Source organism: Thrips palmi, unplaced genomic scaffold (genome assembly GCF_012932325.1).
Source record: "Thrips palmi isolate BJ-2018 unplaced genomic scaffold, TpBJ-2018v1 HiC_scaffold_8, whole genome shotgun sequence".
In the NCBI taxonomy this organism is placed as follows: Eukaryota; Metazoa; Arthropoda; class Insecta; order Thysanoptera; family Thripidae; genus Thrips; species Thrips palmi.
In genome coordinates, this window is record NW_023144635.1 from 8,784,349 (window position 1) to 8,800,524 (window position 16,176).

The 16,176-nt window shown below is 59.7% G+C and overlaps 1 protein-coding gene across 2 annotated transcripts in view; it reads right to left on the reverse strand.

Moving 5' to 3' along the window:
* LOC117653872 (nuclear hormone receptor FTZ-F1) overlaps positions 1-16,176 on the reverse strand; it is a 96,666-nt gene that overhangs the window by 6,296 nt on the left and 74,194 nt on the right. For both annotated transcript variants that reach the window (XM_034399853.1, XM_034399854.1), the window contains one exon: positions 1,849-2,633. In XM_034399853.1, the coding sequence (XP_034255744.1) occupies positions 1,849-2,633 (785 nt within the window). The remainder of the gene's footprint in view (positions 1-1,848; positions 2,634-16,176) is intronic.

Sequence of the window (16,176 nt, forward strand, 5' to 3'; positions counted from 1 at the left end):
GGCGCGGCGTGGCGCAGCGAGGCGTGGCGCAGCACCATGGCGCCACGTTGTTTGTCCGCCTCCCCCACCGGAATCGCACCCACCCCACCGCGGCCACCCCAAGGGCCCCTCGCTGGACGCGCAGGGGGTGGGGGCGAGGCGAGGCAGCACTTTCGCTCTCGTTGAAACGACCGTCACAGCGCGGAAGGCGGGCAGAGCGGCAGAGCAGGGGCATTGGGGGAGGCCCGCTGCGACCTTGGCAACCGCCCCCTAGCGCCCCGCCCCCGGCGCCCCGCCCTGCGTGTGCCACAGTGTGCCACCCCCCGCCTCGGCCCCACCCACACCGCCCCCCGCCCCCAAGGTCACACGCCCCCCCGCAGGGACGGCCAGCACAGCCCGCAGGCCCGGCCCTCGCCTGCCCGGCGCGGCCCTGCGCGGCCCTGCGCCCTAGAAAACGGCCTAGGCAAGCCCCAGGCAACCCTAGAGGGAGGGGGAGGGGCGGCGCCAGGCCAGCAGTCTGATTCGTCGCTCTCTTTCCGTGATGCCCCATGAGTGTGAGAGAGGTCGAGCGTGAACCAGGCCCGTCCCAGCCGCGCCAATCTTGAAGCGCGCGTCAGACCGAGCCCTTGAGGAAAGCCCTGCCCGGAATCCGAGCGCCTTGGACTCCGCACCGTCGCCCAATCGAGTAATCGGAAAATCGAGGCCGACAAAGTCGAGGCAGTGACAAATAATGGAACAACGACTCGCGTAGTACTCAGGAGGAAAACGGGTCGCGCGGCGAGGCAGGCAAGGCAAGCAAGGCGCGCCAAGGCAACACCGCGGAGGCAGGCCGGGCAGGCCGGGCAGGGCAGGTGGAAAGGAGGTCGCGGAGGAGGGGAGGAGGCGGTGAGGCAATGCCGAGTAATATTCGCTGCTGCCCCCTCCCCTCCCCTCCCTCCGCGGACCGTGCCGCAACGCGTTCTCTGGGCCCCATGGCCCCATGGCGAGGGAGGGGGCACTTTCGCTCTCCGTCCGCGGCGTCCGCGGCGTCCTAGACCTAGGCCGCGTTCCCCGTCCCCCTCCCCTCGCGGTTTCCTTCCCTTGCCTCTCTTCCCCGCGCGGAGCAGCGAGGCAGCGGAGCAGCGTGGCGCGAATCCGGCCGTGTCGCGTCGCGTCTGAGGCGCGGGGGACACGACCACAGTGCCCCACAGTGTCCCAGAGTGTCCCACACTGTTCCACAGTGAATCGATAGCGCGACGCGGCGTGGCGAGGAGCAGCCGCCCACTGTCCGGTGGAAATGCAAATGTAGGGCGGAGCTTGGCCGAGCTGGGCCCAGCACACTGATTCCGAGAGTCGCTTTCGTCGCTCTGGCTCTCTCGCACGAGAATGACAGAGCGTGGCCCAGTGTAGTGGTTTTCTCAGAACAATGTCCTGAGCCTCCAGGCCTGCCCTCCGGGACCGCCTGCCACAGTCCATCCTCCTTTGACGCCTGGAGGCAGGCAACACGCTTGCCACGCGCGCGTACACACCCCGCGTTCGGCAGGCGCTTCGCTCCACTGCGCCCCGCCCCGCCCCACCAGCGTTGCGACAGGTTTGTATGTACAATGCGGACTCGCCGCTCCGCGCGCAGCCGCCCGCTTCGTTCGCATGGACTTACCACTTACCTGGCAAGTACCCTACAAAAAATAGAGACACAAGGAAAAGAGAGCCATGTCACTCTGACGGGATGACGCTTTATTTTGCAACCCTGCGAAGCCAAGCCGCGCGGCTTGGCGTGGCCGCAGCCGCAGCCCCCAGCAGCCCCCTGCCCCCACTTCACTTGACGTTACTCGCACAGCTTGACTCGGAGAACTTGGCGCACTCGGAGGAACACAACACTGTGGTGCATACCTTGAGGTCCTTGAAGAAGCACGAATTTCTCGCCCAGTCTACTTGCGAGAAGAGGTTCTGGTCCAACACTTTGCACATGAGTTCAAATAAGTCCACCTCGCACTGGTTGTACGTCTGGTTCTGCAGCAGCCCGAACAGTGAGTTCTGCCACTCCCGGTCATCCACCGACTGCACCAGGTCCCTCATCATGGGCGTCATCTTGCTGGTGGTCGGCGACGTGGAGCCCATAAGCCCGTCCAGCAGGTCTCTTGAGGGCGTGCCGCCGCCGCCGCCGCCTCCGCCACCGCCTCCGCCCGTGCCGCCCCCCGTGCTCCCGCCCCACAACTTGTGGTCCGAGTTGGCCGCCAGGTTGGTGGCCGTGGAGGCGGGGGTGGAGGAGGGGGCGGTGGTGGGGGCGGCGAGCTGCAGGCCGGGAGGGCCCGAGACGCCGCCGGACGCCGAGGCCGACGCCTGGCCCAGCGCCACGGCGATGGGGCTGGGCGACGAGTCGGGCGACGAGGTGAGGGACGACACTTGGGGGATCTGGATCTCCTGCTTGATGTGCAGCGACGCGAAGGACTGCGCCGCCGACTGGCTCGGGTAGGGCAGCTCGGACAGCCCCTGGCTGCTCTGGCCGCTCTGGCTGAGGTTGCTGTGGCCGCTGTGCGCGCTGTGGCCGCTGTGGCCGCGGATGGTCTGCACCGCGATCTGCCGCTGTCGCATCATCTGCAGCTTCCTCGCCCGGTCCCGCTTGTACATGGGGCCGAACTTGTTCCTGCCGCCGCGCATCCGGTCCGCCCGCACCGCTGCAACACACAAAGACAGGCACGTTAGTCGAGGCGTCCAACGCGTCCAACGGGGCGGTCCAGGAACCACATCGCTTCTCCTTTTCAAGGGTCCGTTAGATCCCGAGTGGCCACGACGTGGTTTGAGGACCACCGAACATGGTTCATATCCCCAGTCCAGTCCGGGTCACAAAACACAAAGCGCGCTGACGACGGCGCCGGAACAAGAGATTGCACGGAAATAAAAATGGGAAATAATAAAAGGGGCGAGGGAACGGCCGGGAACATGAATCAAGTGGGTAATTGGGGAGGGCGGGGCGCCAGCAGTAGGCCACCAGCCCCGCCCGGGCCGCGGGCCGCCGGGCCGCGTGACCTTGGCGGCACGCGGCGGGCCTTGGCGCCACCCCCACCCCGCGTCCTTGGGGGCCCCGGGGGCCTCGGGGGCGTGCCCAGTCAGCGTCCCCGCCGCCGCCACCACCACCACCCCGCCGCAGTGGAGACGAGCAGCAAATAAAGAAGGGCGGTTGGGCCGCCATCTCTTCCGCCCCCTTCGCCCTGACGACCACCCCGACGGCCACCCCGACGTCCCGCGCGGCCTCAGGACCAGGGCGCGCCACGTCGCCATGCCTCGGCCCTGGGCCCACGCCGGCCTCAAGATCCGCCTTCCGAAGACAGCGAGATTGCGATTCTACTCCCGCTTCCGCATTAACCCCCGCCCCCTGCCCCAGCGGCCCCACGCGGCCCCAGTGGCGTGGGGCGGGGGTGTGCGGCGGCCAGCCCGGCGCCACCGCAGCGCCGGCTATCCCTTCCAGGGTGGAGGCAGCCAGCCAGGCAGGCAGCCAGCCGGGCACCCGCCCCCGCGAGGCTCGCAGCAGACTGCGAGGAACATGGCCTTCTCCTCCACCACCGAGGGGCGCGAGGGGCGCGAGGGGCGCGAGGGGCGCGGCAGCGGGGCGTGGTCCTGACGGCGCCCGGTCCATTCCATTCCGCTCCATTCCCCATCCCTCGGCCTACCCCAGCCAGCGAGCCAGCACTACCAACTTCCTGCTGCTGCGAGCCACTCGCCACTCAGCGCTCCCCGCCGAGTCACTAGTTGTGGTGGAGCCGGACGCCCGTAAGTCCATGCCCCTCTCCCCGGAAAATAAAAAGAGCCGAAAACAGTACAGGGCAAGTCACTATAAAAGTCCGTTCATTGTAGCGTCGCACTCTGTTCGGACGGCTCGGACCGACGGCGCGGTGCGGCTCGGCGCGGACAGGTGTGCTGCTACGCCCGGCCACGGCACAGCCACAGCGCTAGCGCACGCTAACGCCGCGCCGCGTGGACCACAGTCACTTCTCAAGGCCACGCTGCTCTGCCCCCTCTCTTTCTAGGAGCGCCCCGCCCCACCCCGCCCCGCCGCGCCTCGTCTAGGCCCGGCGAGTGAGTCAACATTCTGCGTTGCCGACTTGCCGACGCACGAAGCGGCCGGCCGGGCGGAGCCTTTTCAATGGAAGGGGCACAATTGGGCTCGAGAAGAAAAGCAGACGCAACTATTTTGGTTGTGTAGTGTGCCTCGCATTGCCATTTCGGCAGGCAGTGCCACTGCTAGTGCTGAGCGTGTCTCCAGCCCTTGAGTCCCCAACGCAGGACGCTAGGTGGCCGGGCGGGTCGCGGCCGGCTGCCTTGGAGGCTGCCGGCTTGAGGCTTCGTGGCTTTGCGGCTGGGCGCTGCCTGGGCGCTGCCGGCCCCGTGTTCGTTAGCCAATGCCGGGCTGACCCGGGCGCACCCTGTCAAAGCCTCCGCCAAGCACAGGGCCCTGACGGTGTGGACGGCAACGGCCGATCGGAGTGGCGGAGTGGCCCTTGATGAACAGGCCTCATCAAGCCAAGAGCCCAGAGAGATTCCGGACGGCGTGACGACGCTGTCCCTCTCTCTCTCTCTCTCTCTCTCTCTCTCTCTCTCTCTCTCTCTCTCTCTCTCTCTCTCTCTCTCTCTCTCTCTCTCTCTCTCTCTCTCTCTCTCTCTCTCTCTCTCTCTCTCTCTCCCTCGCAACCCCACGGCGCGCCGCATGAGTGAGCGAGAAGGCGACCGCTGCGTTCGGACTCGCCCACTGCCCCCTCGTTGTGCTGGCTCTCCATGGACACGGCGCTGTGCTGTGTTGGCTCGGCGCTCCGCCACCAATCTCAGAGTACTCTAGTTCAAAGTTCCGCGCGCCACGTTTCGGCGGTGTGGTGCGGACTTGCTGACCGCTCCTCCTGGCTCCGCGCTCTTGTCCGCGCTCCGCAGCGCCGCCTACCTGCGCGTGGCGGCCGGCCAAGGAACCTCGCCGCCGCGTACCGCGTAGTACCGGCTTGTTTTGATCCTCTCGCGGAAACGAAACGGGTGAACGAACGACGCCGCGGCGTGCTCGGCTCGGCTGGCTCGGGCCGCGGAGCGAGGAGCGAGGAGCGCGAATCACGCCATGCAGGAGGAGGAAGCAGAAGCCGTGGCAGACGCGCCAAAATAGACGAAACAGTCCGGCCGCTCGGAGCGGCTCGGAGCGGCGCGGAGCCGGGGACCCAAAATGAACAAAAATGCGCCGCCGCCGCTCCCGGCTCCTCACTCCCCCTTTCCACCACGACTCGCCCGATGAGTTTTTGTTCTTCCCACGTCACGGCCGTGACGCGGCGGCGCGGCGGCACGGCGGCACGGCGCGCCCGAGCGTGCTGGGACTGCTGGGCTGCGGGGCCGCGCCGTGGGGGAGCGCGGCGAGGGGGCGGGGGATAAAGTTGCTGGTCATTAAATCGTGCCTGCGCACCGCGCCGCACCGCGCCGCACCGACTGCGCCGATGGCTCCGCTCGCTCGCCGCGCAGGACATGACGCTCTAGTCCGACTTGGACACGCGCAGAAGTAGACGCAAACGGGGGACGCGTTTGATTACGCGGACCATCGCAACAACAAACTAACTGGCCACGGGGAAGGGGGGGGGGAGGAGGAGGCTTGGAACTAATCAAAAGCCGCGCCAGGGCCCCGCGGCCCCCCTCCACCCCGTCCCTCCCCTGCCGGCCCTGCCCTACGTGAGTCCCGCGGGCCCCGCCGCGTACCCCGCCGCGTAGGCCGCCGACCGGGACGACGGGCAGGGAAGGGCCCCTGGGCGGACGGGACGGAGGGCCCGCGGCCCAAACAAGGATAAAAGTCGTCTACAATTACGCGTGAAGCGAGGTGCCCCCTCCCCCTTTCTCCACGGGACTGCTATTACGGCCTCCAAATTGACGGACGGCACAATGAGCGCGCCGAGATGAATCTCCCCGAACCCCGGGCCGAACTCCGAACCCCAAACCTCGAACCTCGACGCGGCGTCAGAATAACGACCGGGGAAACGACGCCAACGCCAGTGCTGCGCTGCTGGCTGCTCGAATCACAGTGGAGGGGCGGACTTGACGGCGAGTGGCTCCGCAGTGTCGGGGCCGGAGTCCGTGTGGGAGGGGAGCCACTGGAGCCGGCGGCCGGCGTGCGCAACGAGACGTGGCGCGGTGAGAGTGTGGCGGTGCGGCGGCCATCAGATACAGATGCACTTTGCACTTGATCTTGATTACTTTCTTCCGGTGCCGCCCCCCTCTCTCCAGGCCGGGCCGCGAGGCCTGGATGATTCCCGATGCCTCACCGCACTGCCACACTGCCGCACCGAGCACCGGACTCATCGAAGCGGATGCACCGCGGCGATCCCGAACCGGGACGGGAGCCGCGCCGGCCGCGCCTCCACTGTCAGCCCGGCTGTCAGCCACTCCAGCCCGCCGAGCTGGAGCCTCCAGTGGGGCGGACGCGACGCGCTTCTCCTGAACCCAGGGTACTTGAAACGGCCACTGCCATGCCTGAGCGCTCTAGTACACTGCAAACTGTCCACCGTTGGACGTGTTGCCCACCCGCCAGGGGCTTTACGTAAGGGCCTCCTGCAGGGGGGTCTCCCGGACCATCCCGGACGCCCGCCGTGTGACAGCGTGACAGTGTGGCGGCGCGCATGACGGCCGGACGCGGCCGGACAGTCCGTTTGTCACGTCCGTGCGTGCCTTTTGCATACGCTCAGCGTTACCTAACCGCCGCTGTGGCCGCTACGGTCGCCGCGCGGGACGGCCGGGACGGGTGCAGCGGGCAGCACTGCGTGCGGGCCGTGCTCCACCGAGTCCCTGCGCGAGCACGCGCGGCAGTAGGGCTGCACGACGGACTGTCTGTCTCTGTCGCACCCCACCGGGGCTCGCCTTGAGTGCGAGTGAGACAGAGCGACGACACTGCCGCCGGGCACGTGTCGCCGGGCCGGCCGGCCGGGCTGGAGCTGGAAGGGCCCGCGGCAGCCAGGGGCAGCCCGGGGCTCGTCTTGGCTCGCCTTGGCTCGCCTTGCCTTGCTCCGCGGAGCCGGTCGGCCGACCCAGTCCCCAGTCCGCCTAGCCTACATCACGCCTTACATCACCACCGCCGCGCCGCTGGAGAGAGCGGCCGCGAGTCCTTGACCTTCCTTCCCTTCCACCCCGCGCGGCCTGCGAGTAGTACCTGTTCTAGGCCCGCGGCGCGGCGGCGTGGCGCGGCGTCGGGGAGGGGGAGGCGGCGGTGCATCCGGCGCATCGCCTGGCCGGCCTGGCCGCCTTCGTGACGAGGCGGCGCGGTGAGGCACGCGGCGGGCAAGGCAGCAAGGAAGCCAAGGGGCGAAGGGACGGCGCTGGAAATGGGAAAATGACGTCCCAGGCGACACTCCCAAACACAGCGACGGAAAGAGGACGTGCCGGTCTTGCGGCGTTTGTCCAGCGATTCCGCTGCATGCTCTCTCTCTCTCTCGCACTCATGAAGTTGCCGTGGGCGCGCGAGAGAGACAGGCGGGGCGTTCCACGTCAAACCATCATGGTCCAAAACGTACTTGCTCAGATCCGGCCCCCAATTTTTTATCTGGTAGTGTACCACCCAAGGACCACTCTCACAAATTTTTTTGAAAAAAAAATCAAAACTTTGGCCACAGTGATTTTTTGAAACTTCAAAAAAAAAAAATTTTTTTTTTTTTCAGTTTTTTAAAAATTGTGTATCTAGGCGCTCAAATGGGTTGAAAACAGTAAAGAGCAACATAAAATAGTGAAAAAAAAAATTGGGACCCCCAGCCTTTACCAGAAACAAAGTTTACGATAAAAAAAAACACGGTTTCTTGAATTCCCAAAATACGCCGTCTCACTTTTGGACCATATTGGCATCAAAGAACCCCTATGAGGTACTCTAACTGTCACCAAAAAATTAGGGACGGCAATCCATAAACACCAGAGATATTGTCAAAAAACTCTCAAAGTTATCGAAGGTTATCGAAGATTTTTCCCCCAAAATTGTCAAAATGGGACCTATATTGGTTCCGCTGAGGCACTGTGCATTGAAATACTATCCAATTGTCTGTCCTAACACCATGGAAGATGTGAGAGAGGTGAAGGTCAGCATTACAAGAGTTTTGGAAACACACAGCAATAAGTTTTGTCAATTATAATTGCCAAACATTGTAATTTTGCTTATTTGGTTGACTATGCTTTGAATGTTGGCGCCCTATGGCACTGTAGTTGACCAACATTATTTGGGTTGGTAATACTGCTTATGTTGTTGTTGTTGTTGTTGTTGTTTGTTGTTTATGTGTTGGCCAGGTTATGGTTCTACTATCAACAAGTTGTAGAGAGGTGCTGAGCTAAAATGTGTTCCATTGGTGAATTCTTTGGAGGAGAGTGTGCAGATGACTTGAAACGTATTGCTGATTTCACCCCAGAAGAAGTCAAGCTTCTGAAACTTAGAAGTGGATCCAAAAGAATCAAGAGTGTATGTGCCAACCATGAGATAGTTTTGCTAAAACTTTATGAGAAGAAACATACAAAATGCTGCAACCCTTTACCCAATAAACATTTATCTGGGCCTGTGCAAGGCACTGTTGTAATTAGTCTCTCCCTGTATCGAAAGGCCAAAGGAACTTTTACCCTAATCCCAGGAAAGAAGCTCTGCAAATCGTGCAACACACTTATTTTGCAAGTTGTGAGTGAGAACGATGAAAATGTTACTCCAGAGTCATCTCAAAGTGCTTCTGTACCAGAAGTGGATGAAGTTGTGAATCCAACTCAATCTGCTCCTGTTCAACAAGATGTTCTCCAGGGAGCGGCAGGTGGCAGTCTTCCAAAGTTGCGTCCCCGTCCCATTCAGCAGCCTGCTGGGGGAGCTGGTCAACAAGAGAGTGATAGCCCCACTAGTAGCCAAGGTGCGGATCCTGCTGAAGGCTCTGTTAATTCAGCAGGTTACATGCCACCTGCTCGTGTTAGTGCAGCGCTTTCTAAAGTACCTCCTAACTTTGATATACTGAACAATGCATTAACAGCCATGGGAGCCGCACCTATTGAAAGGAAAAAACTACTATTTCAAGCAAATTATGGCAGAGACAAGTTAAATGAAATAAGAAATTTCATAAAAGACTTATTGATGGAATGTGCCCCATCATCAATCCCCAGTCTTTCTAGAGTTCCAGTTGAAGACTGTGTCGAAGTTGTGAATGATTTTAATTCTATGATAAACCAGCTAAAAGAAAAATTTCGGTTCCTCGAGAAGAGCAGTGAGAGGGTTGTATTACTTTCAGTTTTGCCACCGACATGGTCTGTACAGAAAATTGAAACAGAGTTTGGAGAACTAGGAGCATCCAATTTTATTATAAGGAAAACCAAAGATCTTGTGAAGTCAAAGGGGATTTTAGTCAGCCCCAACCCAAAACTAGGAAAGTCCCTTCCACTGGACACAGTGCTGAAAGTAAAGAATTTTATGAATTAGATGAAATATCCAGCAAGCAGATGCCTGGCTGTAAGGATTATGTCACTGTTAAGATTGACAATGTCAAGCAACAAGTGCAGAAGAGACTTTTATTAGATGACTTGTCTACATTGTATTCTGAGTACTTAAAAATGCATGGAGAAAGTAATCCTGTATCATTTTCAAAGTTTGCTGAACTTCGCCCCAAACATTGTGTTTTGGCTGGCTCTGCTGGCACCCATAGTGTTTGCGTGTGCATATACCATGAAAATGTTAACCTCATGGTAGAAGGAATTGGCCTCAAAAAATTGTCAAACGGTATGTTATCCCTTTATAAAACATGTTAATTTGCATACATTTTCTTTCAATAATTTTTTTTTCTTTTTTGTTTACCCATGTAGGTACTTTGTCCGACTTCAAGGATTGTTTCCGAGAGATGCTTTGTAAAGTTCCAGAGGGGGAAGATTGGAAAGACTGCTGCTATTTACTGGAATGTGATCACTGCCCAAAGAAAGATTTTATTCTTAGAAAGCTACGCCGCCTTTTGGATGAAGCTCTGATAGATACTGTAACATACAACAGCTGGATGAAGGTTGAGGGCCGCTTCTATCTACAGACCCTTGTGAAACCAGCGGAAGAGTTTCTTGAAGTTTTTGTCAAAGCTCTCACTGACTTGCTTCCTCACCACCTGGTCACTAAGAGGCAATCTCACCATTTTCAGAAAGTGAAGAACAATCTAAAGCCAGGTGAGGTGTGCGTTATTTCTGACTTTGCTGAGAATTATTCTTGTATCATGCAGAATGAAATTCAAGGCTACCACTGGAACAACGAGCAAGTAACTCTACACCCATTTGTGGCTTATTACAAACCAGAAGAGGGTGACCCAAAAGTTATCAGTTATGTTGCTCTATCTGACCATTTAAAGCATTCCACAGCTACTTTCTATGCATACCAGACCAAATTTATAAAACATTTAAAAGAAGAGTTGAGCAAACAGGGCATCACACTGACAAAAATTCATTACTTTTCTGATGGTGCCCGGTCCCAGTACAAGAATAAGTTCAATCTGAAAAATATGCTTCATCATGCAGAAGATTTTGGTGTCAAAATTGAATGGCACTATTTTGCCAGCTGTCATGGCAAAGGTGCTTGTGATGGTGTTGGAGGGTTAGTGAAAAGATGTGCAGCGAAGGCAAGCCTTCAAGGTAAACTGATTCGGAATGCTGAAGAAATGCACAAGTGGGCATCTGATAAAATGACTACTATTGTTACTGAACTCTCAACCAAAGAAGGAAGTAGAAAGTGTTATTGTACAGCAACAAACCCGCTTCAAACAGGCCCAAGCACTGCCAGGAATATCCCTGATTCATGCAGTTTTGCCACAATCTACTTCAAGTGCATTGGTTAAACGCTTTTCATTGTCCGATTCAGCAACTTTGAAAACCTTTGACATCCAGCCAAGTACCAGAGAAAAAGTTCCCTGGGAAACTTTGTTGGGATATGTTACAGTTGCAAGAAGTGACTCTGACAAATGGTGGCTTGCAAAGATTGATTCAAAAAATGAAGAATGTAAAACTCTAGACATCACCTTCCTCCACCCAGCTGGCAGGGCCAGATCCTACCGATTCCAACAGGTGCCCGACAAAGGAGTTATTCCATGGAATGATGCGCTTACCAATGTGGTACCCACAATCAAGAAAGTTCATACACTGTCACAGCAAGAGAAAATTCTTGCAGATAAGGAACTAAAATTGTACAAAAGTAAGGATATTTTTCTGTCTTATTTTTCATGTTACTTTCTTTTAATGTCTTTAGCTCACTCTTAATATTTTTGTTATAGATGTTGACCTTGCAACTGCTGGAGACATAGAAGAAGAAAATGAAGATGATCCGGATGAAGTCCCCACCAATGAATGAGCTTTTGGTTATTTTTTGCATTTGGTTATTATTATTAAAAAACTTATTGCTGTGTATTTCCAAAACTCTTGTAATGCTGACCTTCACCTCTCTCACATCTTCCATGGTGTTAGGACAGACAATTGGATAGTATTTCAATGCACAGTGCCTCAGCGGAACCAATATAGGTCCCATTTTGACAATTTTGGGGGAAAAATCTTCGATAACCTTCGATAACTTTGAGAGTTTTTTGACAATATCTCTGGTGTTTATGGATTGCCGTCCCTAATTTTTTGGTGACAGTTAGAGTACCTCATAGGGGTTCTTTGATGCCAATATGGTCCAAAAGTGAGACGGCGTATTTTGGGAATTCAAGAAACCGTGTTTTTTTTTATCGTAAACTTTGTTTCTGGTAAAGGCTGGGGGTCCCAATTTTTTTTTTCACTATTTTATGTTGCTCTTTACTGTTTTCAACCCATTTGAGCGCCTAGATACACAATTTTTAAAAAACTGAAAAAAAAAAAAAATTTTTTTTTTTGAAGTTTCAAAAAATCACTGTGGCCAAAGTTTTGATTTTTTTTTCAAAAAAATTTGTGAGAGTGGTCCTTGGGTGGTACACTACCAGATAAAAATGGGGCGGATCTGAGCAAGTACGTTTTGGACCATGATGTTTGACGTGGAACGCCCCAGGCCGAGAATCGCCGGCAGGCCCAGGCTCCAGGCCCGCCCTAGCCGCCTAGCCTCGCCGTGCCTGGCCGTGCCGCGTGTTTCCAGAAACAATTAGCCTAATGGAGGCGCCGGGCGGGGCGGGGCCACGGCCAAGACCAGGCAGGCCGAGGGGGGCGAAAGGGAACGGCTCCGGAGCCGCTCCGGGGCCCCGGCTCCAGGCGCTCCTAGGACTCGTGACGACGCCAGGCTGGGCTTCCAGAGGGCTCTACGGGCATTACATCCGCGGCGCCGCGACCTTGGCGTGCCTCTTTATCGGGGAGAAAGTTTCGAGGGGAGAGGGAGCCGCCGCCGCCGAGCCGCCGAGCCGCGCCACCCTCAACCCGGCTGGAATGCCGCCGCCCCGCCGCGCCGCCGGCCGGGTGGCTGCGCAACCCAGCCCACCCCATCCGCCAGCGCCCCCTCGCCACCGCGGGGAGCCCTTGCAATGAAACAAGCCCTCGGGCAGACTGGGAACCGAGCACTGTACTGTAGTGTACTGTGCAAGTTGTGCGGGAAAGGCCGACTCGGAGTGCTTCCGCTGCGACGCGCGAAGTTCCGTTCGCCGTCATGCTGGCCATGGCGATGGCGGCGGCGGTGCACTGCTGCATTTCCTCGCAGCGCGAATCGTCGCCCTGCGTGGCGGTGATCTCCGCGGCGTGGCGTGGCGTGGCGAAACACGGGCCGCGGCTTGGCTTGCGACACGGCGGGCCCTTGCCTCATCGCAGCCAGAGTGCGGCCAGTGCGGCCAGTGCGGGTGGGACCCCAGTGGGACGGGCCGGAACGAGTTTGGCAGAGCACACACAGTGGGCCCGGCAGGCAGCTCTGCAGTGCAGACTGATCCCGAACTTCTTTCTCTACCGCACTCGCGAGTGGCGTTCCATGCGGGTGCGAGCGAGAGGGACCGCCGAGCCGCGGCGACACGCGCCGACGGAGTAATCTAAGTTTGCGCGCCAAATTCCGAGGCGAGGCGGCGGATTGAAAGCAGCACGACCGAATGGCCGAGTGGCCGAATACAGTGCACAAGGCGGACAGGAGTACAGGAGTACACTATCTTATCGACCGCGTGAATAAATGGCACAGCCGGGCACAGCGGCCGCCGATAAGCAGATGCAGGCGGGCGGGGCGGGGCGGGGCGGGGCTGGGCAGGGCGGGGCCCTTCAAGGCCGATTCCCGGAAAAATACGCGAGAATACGCGCTGACAACCTGGCAGAAGCAGCTACGGCAAAAACAGCTCGCACAGTCGCTCTGTCTCTCTCGCGCCTATACGCGACGCGCCGTGAGTGCGAGAGGGACAGAGCGACGGAGGCGACTCTCGCAATCAGTCTGCAGGGGGACAGTCGAAGCCAAGCGGAGCGGAACGCAATAGAGGACTTTTGGACGGGTACCGGAGCGAGAGGCCCTGCACCGCCTGCACCGCACAGGGCTCAAAGGGTCGCCGTAACCGCTTTCTAAAAGCCCTGCACGGCCCTGCACGGCCACGCCCCGGCCTCGACGGGGACCTGGACAGGGACCGGCAAAGGGCTTCGGGCTGGGCTGGCTAACGGCCGTCCGAACACTCGGACTGTGGAGCCAGCCCAAGCCAGCCCGGCCCGAGCGGCATGAATGAGAGTCATCAGGATGGGTAAACACCGCCCGGGACCAAAAAGAAGAGCATCACACAAGCTTCTCTGGGCCTGGAGCCTGGCTGGAGCCTGGCTGGAGCCTGGCTGGAGCCTGGACGCGGCTGGAGAAAGCCGGGACGACCGGGCCAGCGCGGCCAGCACCGACGAAAAACGCCTGGAGGGTAGGCAACGCCGATGCACGTCTGCGCTGCGGGTCTGCCTGCCTTCCAGGCGCTCAGTCTCTCTCGCACCCAAGCGGAGCGTCCCATGAGTGCAAGCGAGACAGAGTGAGCGCAGTTCGGAGTCGCTCTGCAGCGGATCGCGTGGCGAGCAGGCCGGTCCCGCACAACCGCGTCGTCGCTCTGTCTCTCTCGCACCCGTGCGACCTCCCAAATCGGAGCGAGAGACGCAGCGCCAGCAGGCTCGGTGTCACGCCGGCCTTATCACAGAATTAGACCGCACGCAGTGTGGCGGCGCGGCGCGGCGGCCAGGAATACGCGCCCCCTCCACCGCGTACCTGAGGCCCCGCCGCGCGCCGCCACCGCGGCCCCGCTCCGTGCAGAACCCGCCGCGCCTCGCCGCGCGCCGCGGAGCACCTCAACCAGGTCACTGTCAAGGCTATTGCGTAATGTGCCGCGGCGTGCAGCGCCGCCGCGCCCCGCTGGATCCATAGACTTGTAACACAACTCCCCCCCCCCTCGCCATTGCAACCCTAGCGTGCAATGTGCCCCCCTCCTCGCCCCGCCATTTCTCTCTCCTTTCTCCTCCTCGTTCTCGCGATAGGGACGCGACGTCGCCGCACGCGAGGGGCCGAGGAGGGGGCAGGCAGCCAGTAGTGCACGGCGGCAGCGTCGCGCGCAGCGCGCAGCGCGTCGCCGTGGCGATAAAAACTCTCATCATTTCGGTCGCGGTCTTTTCCTTGTTGGCGCTGTGGTTGATGGCGGTGGCGTCTACACTCGCACGCTGTTGTTGTTGTTTGTGGTGTTTTTGTTCCCGCCGGCTGGTGCCTCGCCGCCCATACCGAGGCACGTCGTTTTACAATAATTTTCAGCTCGACGACTGGCGGGGCGGGGCGGCTCGCCACGGCCCGGGCGGCCGGCTAATAAATAACGGAATCCGAATTGGCGCGTTTTGTGTTTTACGTCCGCCTCGCTCGCGCTGTGCTCGCGCTTCCCGCTCCTCGCCTCGTCTGTCTTTGTCTTCTCGTTCCCCGCCCGGACGGCGGTCTGGTCCCGGTCTGGTCCGCACCGCGCGCTCCAAGTCGCTGAAAGGCCTCAGCGTCCCCGACGCACGCGCCGCTCGGCCGTTCGGCGGCAAGAGAGACAGAGCGACTCGTTGACGGCGAGCCCACATGGTTTTGCCCACATAAAAAGGCGAGCCGGGCCGGGCCGTCAACACGCAACGCCCCGCCACGGCTACGCGGCTACGCTAACGCCGCACCGGCCACACATTACAGGTTTCGATACAGGCGGGCCGGGCGGGCCGGGCCCGGCGCACAATGGCAACACTTGGCGCCAGACTTGGCGGCGCCGGCCGGAGCCAGCACAAGCAGAACAAGGGGCACAAGCAGCACAACACAGTGCGACCAGAACGGCCCCCTGAGAGGCTTGAGCGGCGCCGAAGCCTCGCAACCGCGACCGTCGCTGAATCGCTTCTGTTTCGAGCATTGGCCAACAGTCCGCCGTGGCGCCCCACCGTAAATATAATATGGCCAGCGCGACGTCACGTGACTGTACGATGCGGGACTAGTTCGTTTTCCATGCGATATGCAGCCGATATCGTTTTGTGATACCCATCAGTCGATGCCGTGCGGTCCTTGTGGACAGGCGCATCTGTCTTTGAAACCCCTGGTAGCCTGCCTCCCAGGGCGGTGCCTGAGGCTGCCTTAGACATGTCCAGGCCGGGGCGGTCTGGGGCGGCGAGCCGCTTTGGCCGGCCGATGCAGCCGGCAGAGAGGCCTGCGCTCGACTGGCCGTGGTGGCCGTCGGCCCGGCTGGCTGACTCGCTGCAGGCCGCGCCGGGCTCGCGGGCTGCCGGGACGGCGGGGCGGCCGGCGACGCGAAGTAGGGCGAGGTCGCGCTGACAGGGGGCGAGGCGGGGCGAGGGATGGGAGGGGCGAGGCGGTGATATGGGACGGGGGCAGGGGCAGGAGAGGGGCCGCGTGGAGAACGTTGGTGGGCCGCCAGGGGCTGAGGGAAATACAGTGTGTACATGTGTGCGTGTGTGCAGCGAGGGAAGGACTCGGCCACAAAGTGTGTGTGGGCCGCGCCAGTGTATATGCTTGGAGGGCACACACACAAACACAGGCCGACACACAGACACACAGACCATGCGCACCAAAGCAACACATCCTTTCCAACATCCCCGCAGATGCACCGGCGCACTGTAGGGCGGCCCGGGGCTTCGGCGTGTCCACCACGGGCATGTCGTGCGATTTGGGTCAACGGTCCGAGCGCCCGCCGCGCGCAGAACGGCCTTTAGTAACCCTGCCCCTCTCGCACTCAGGAGGCGGGCGCTCCGCGCATGGGTGCGAGAGAGACAGAGCGACGGGCCGCACGGGGTATTCTCGGCCCGGTCATTCATTGATAATTGTCAGGG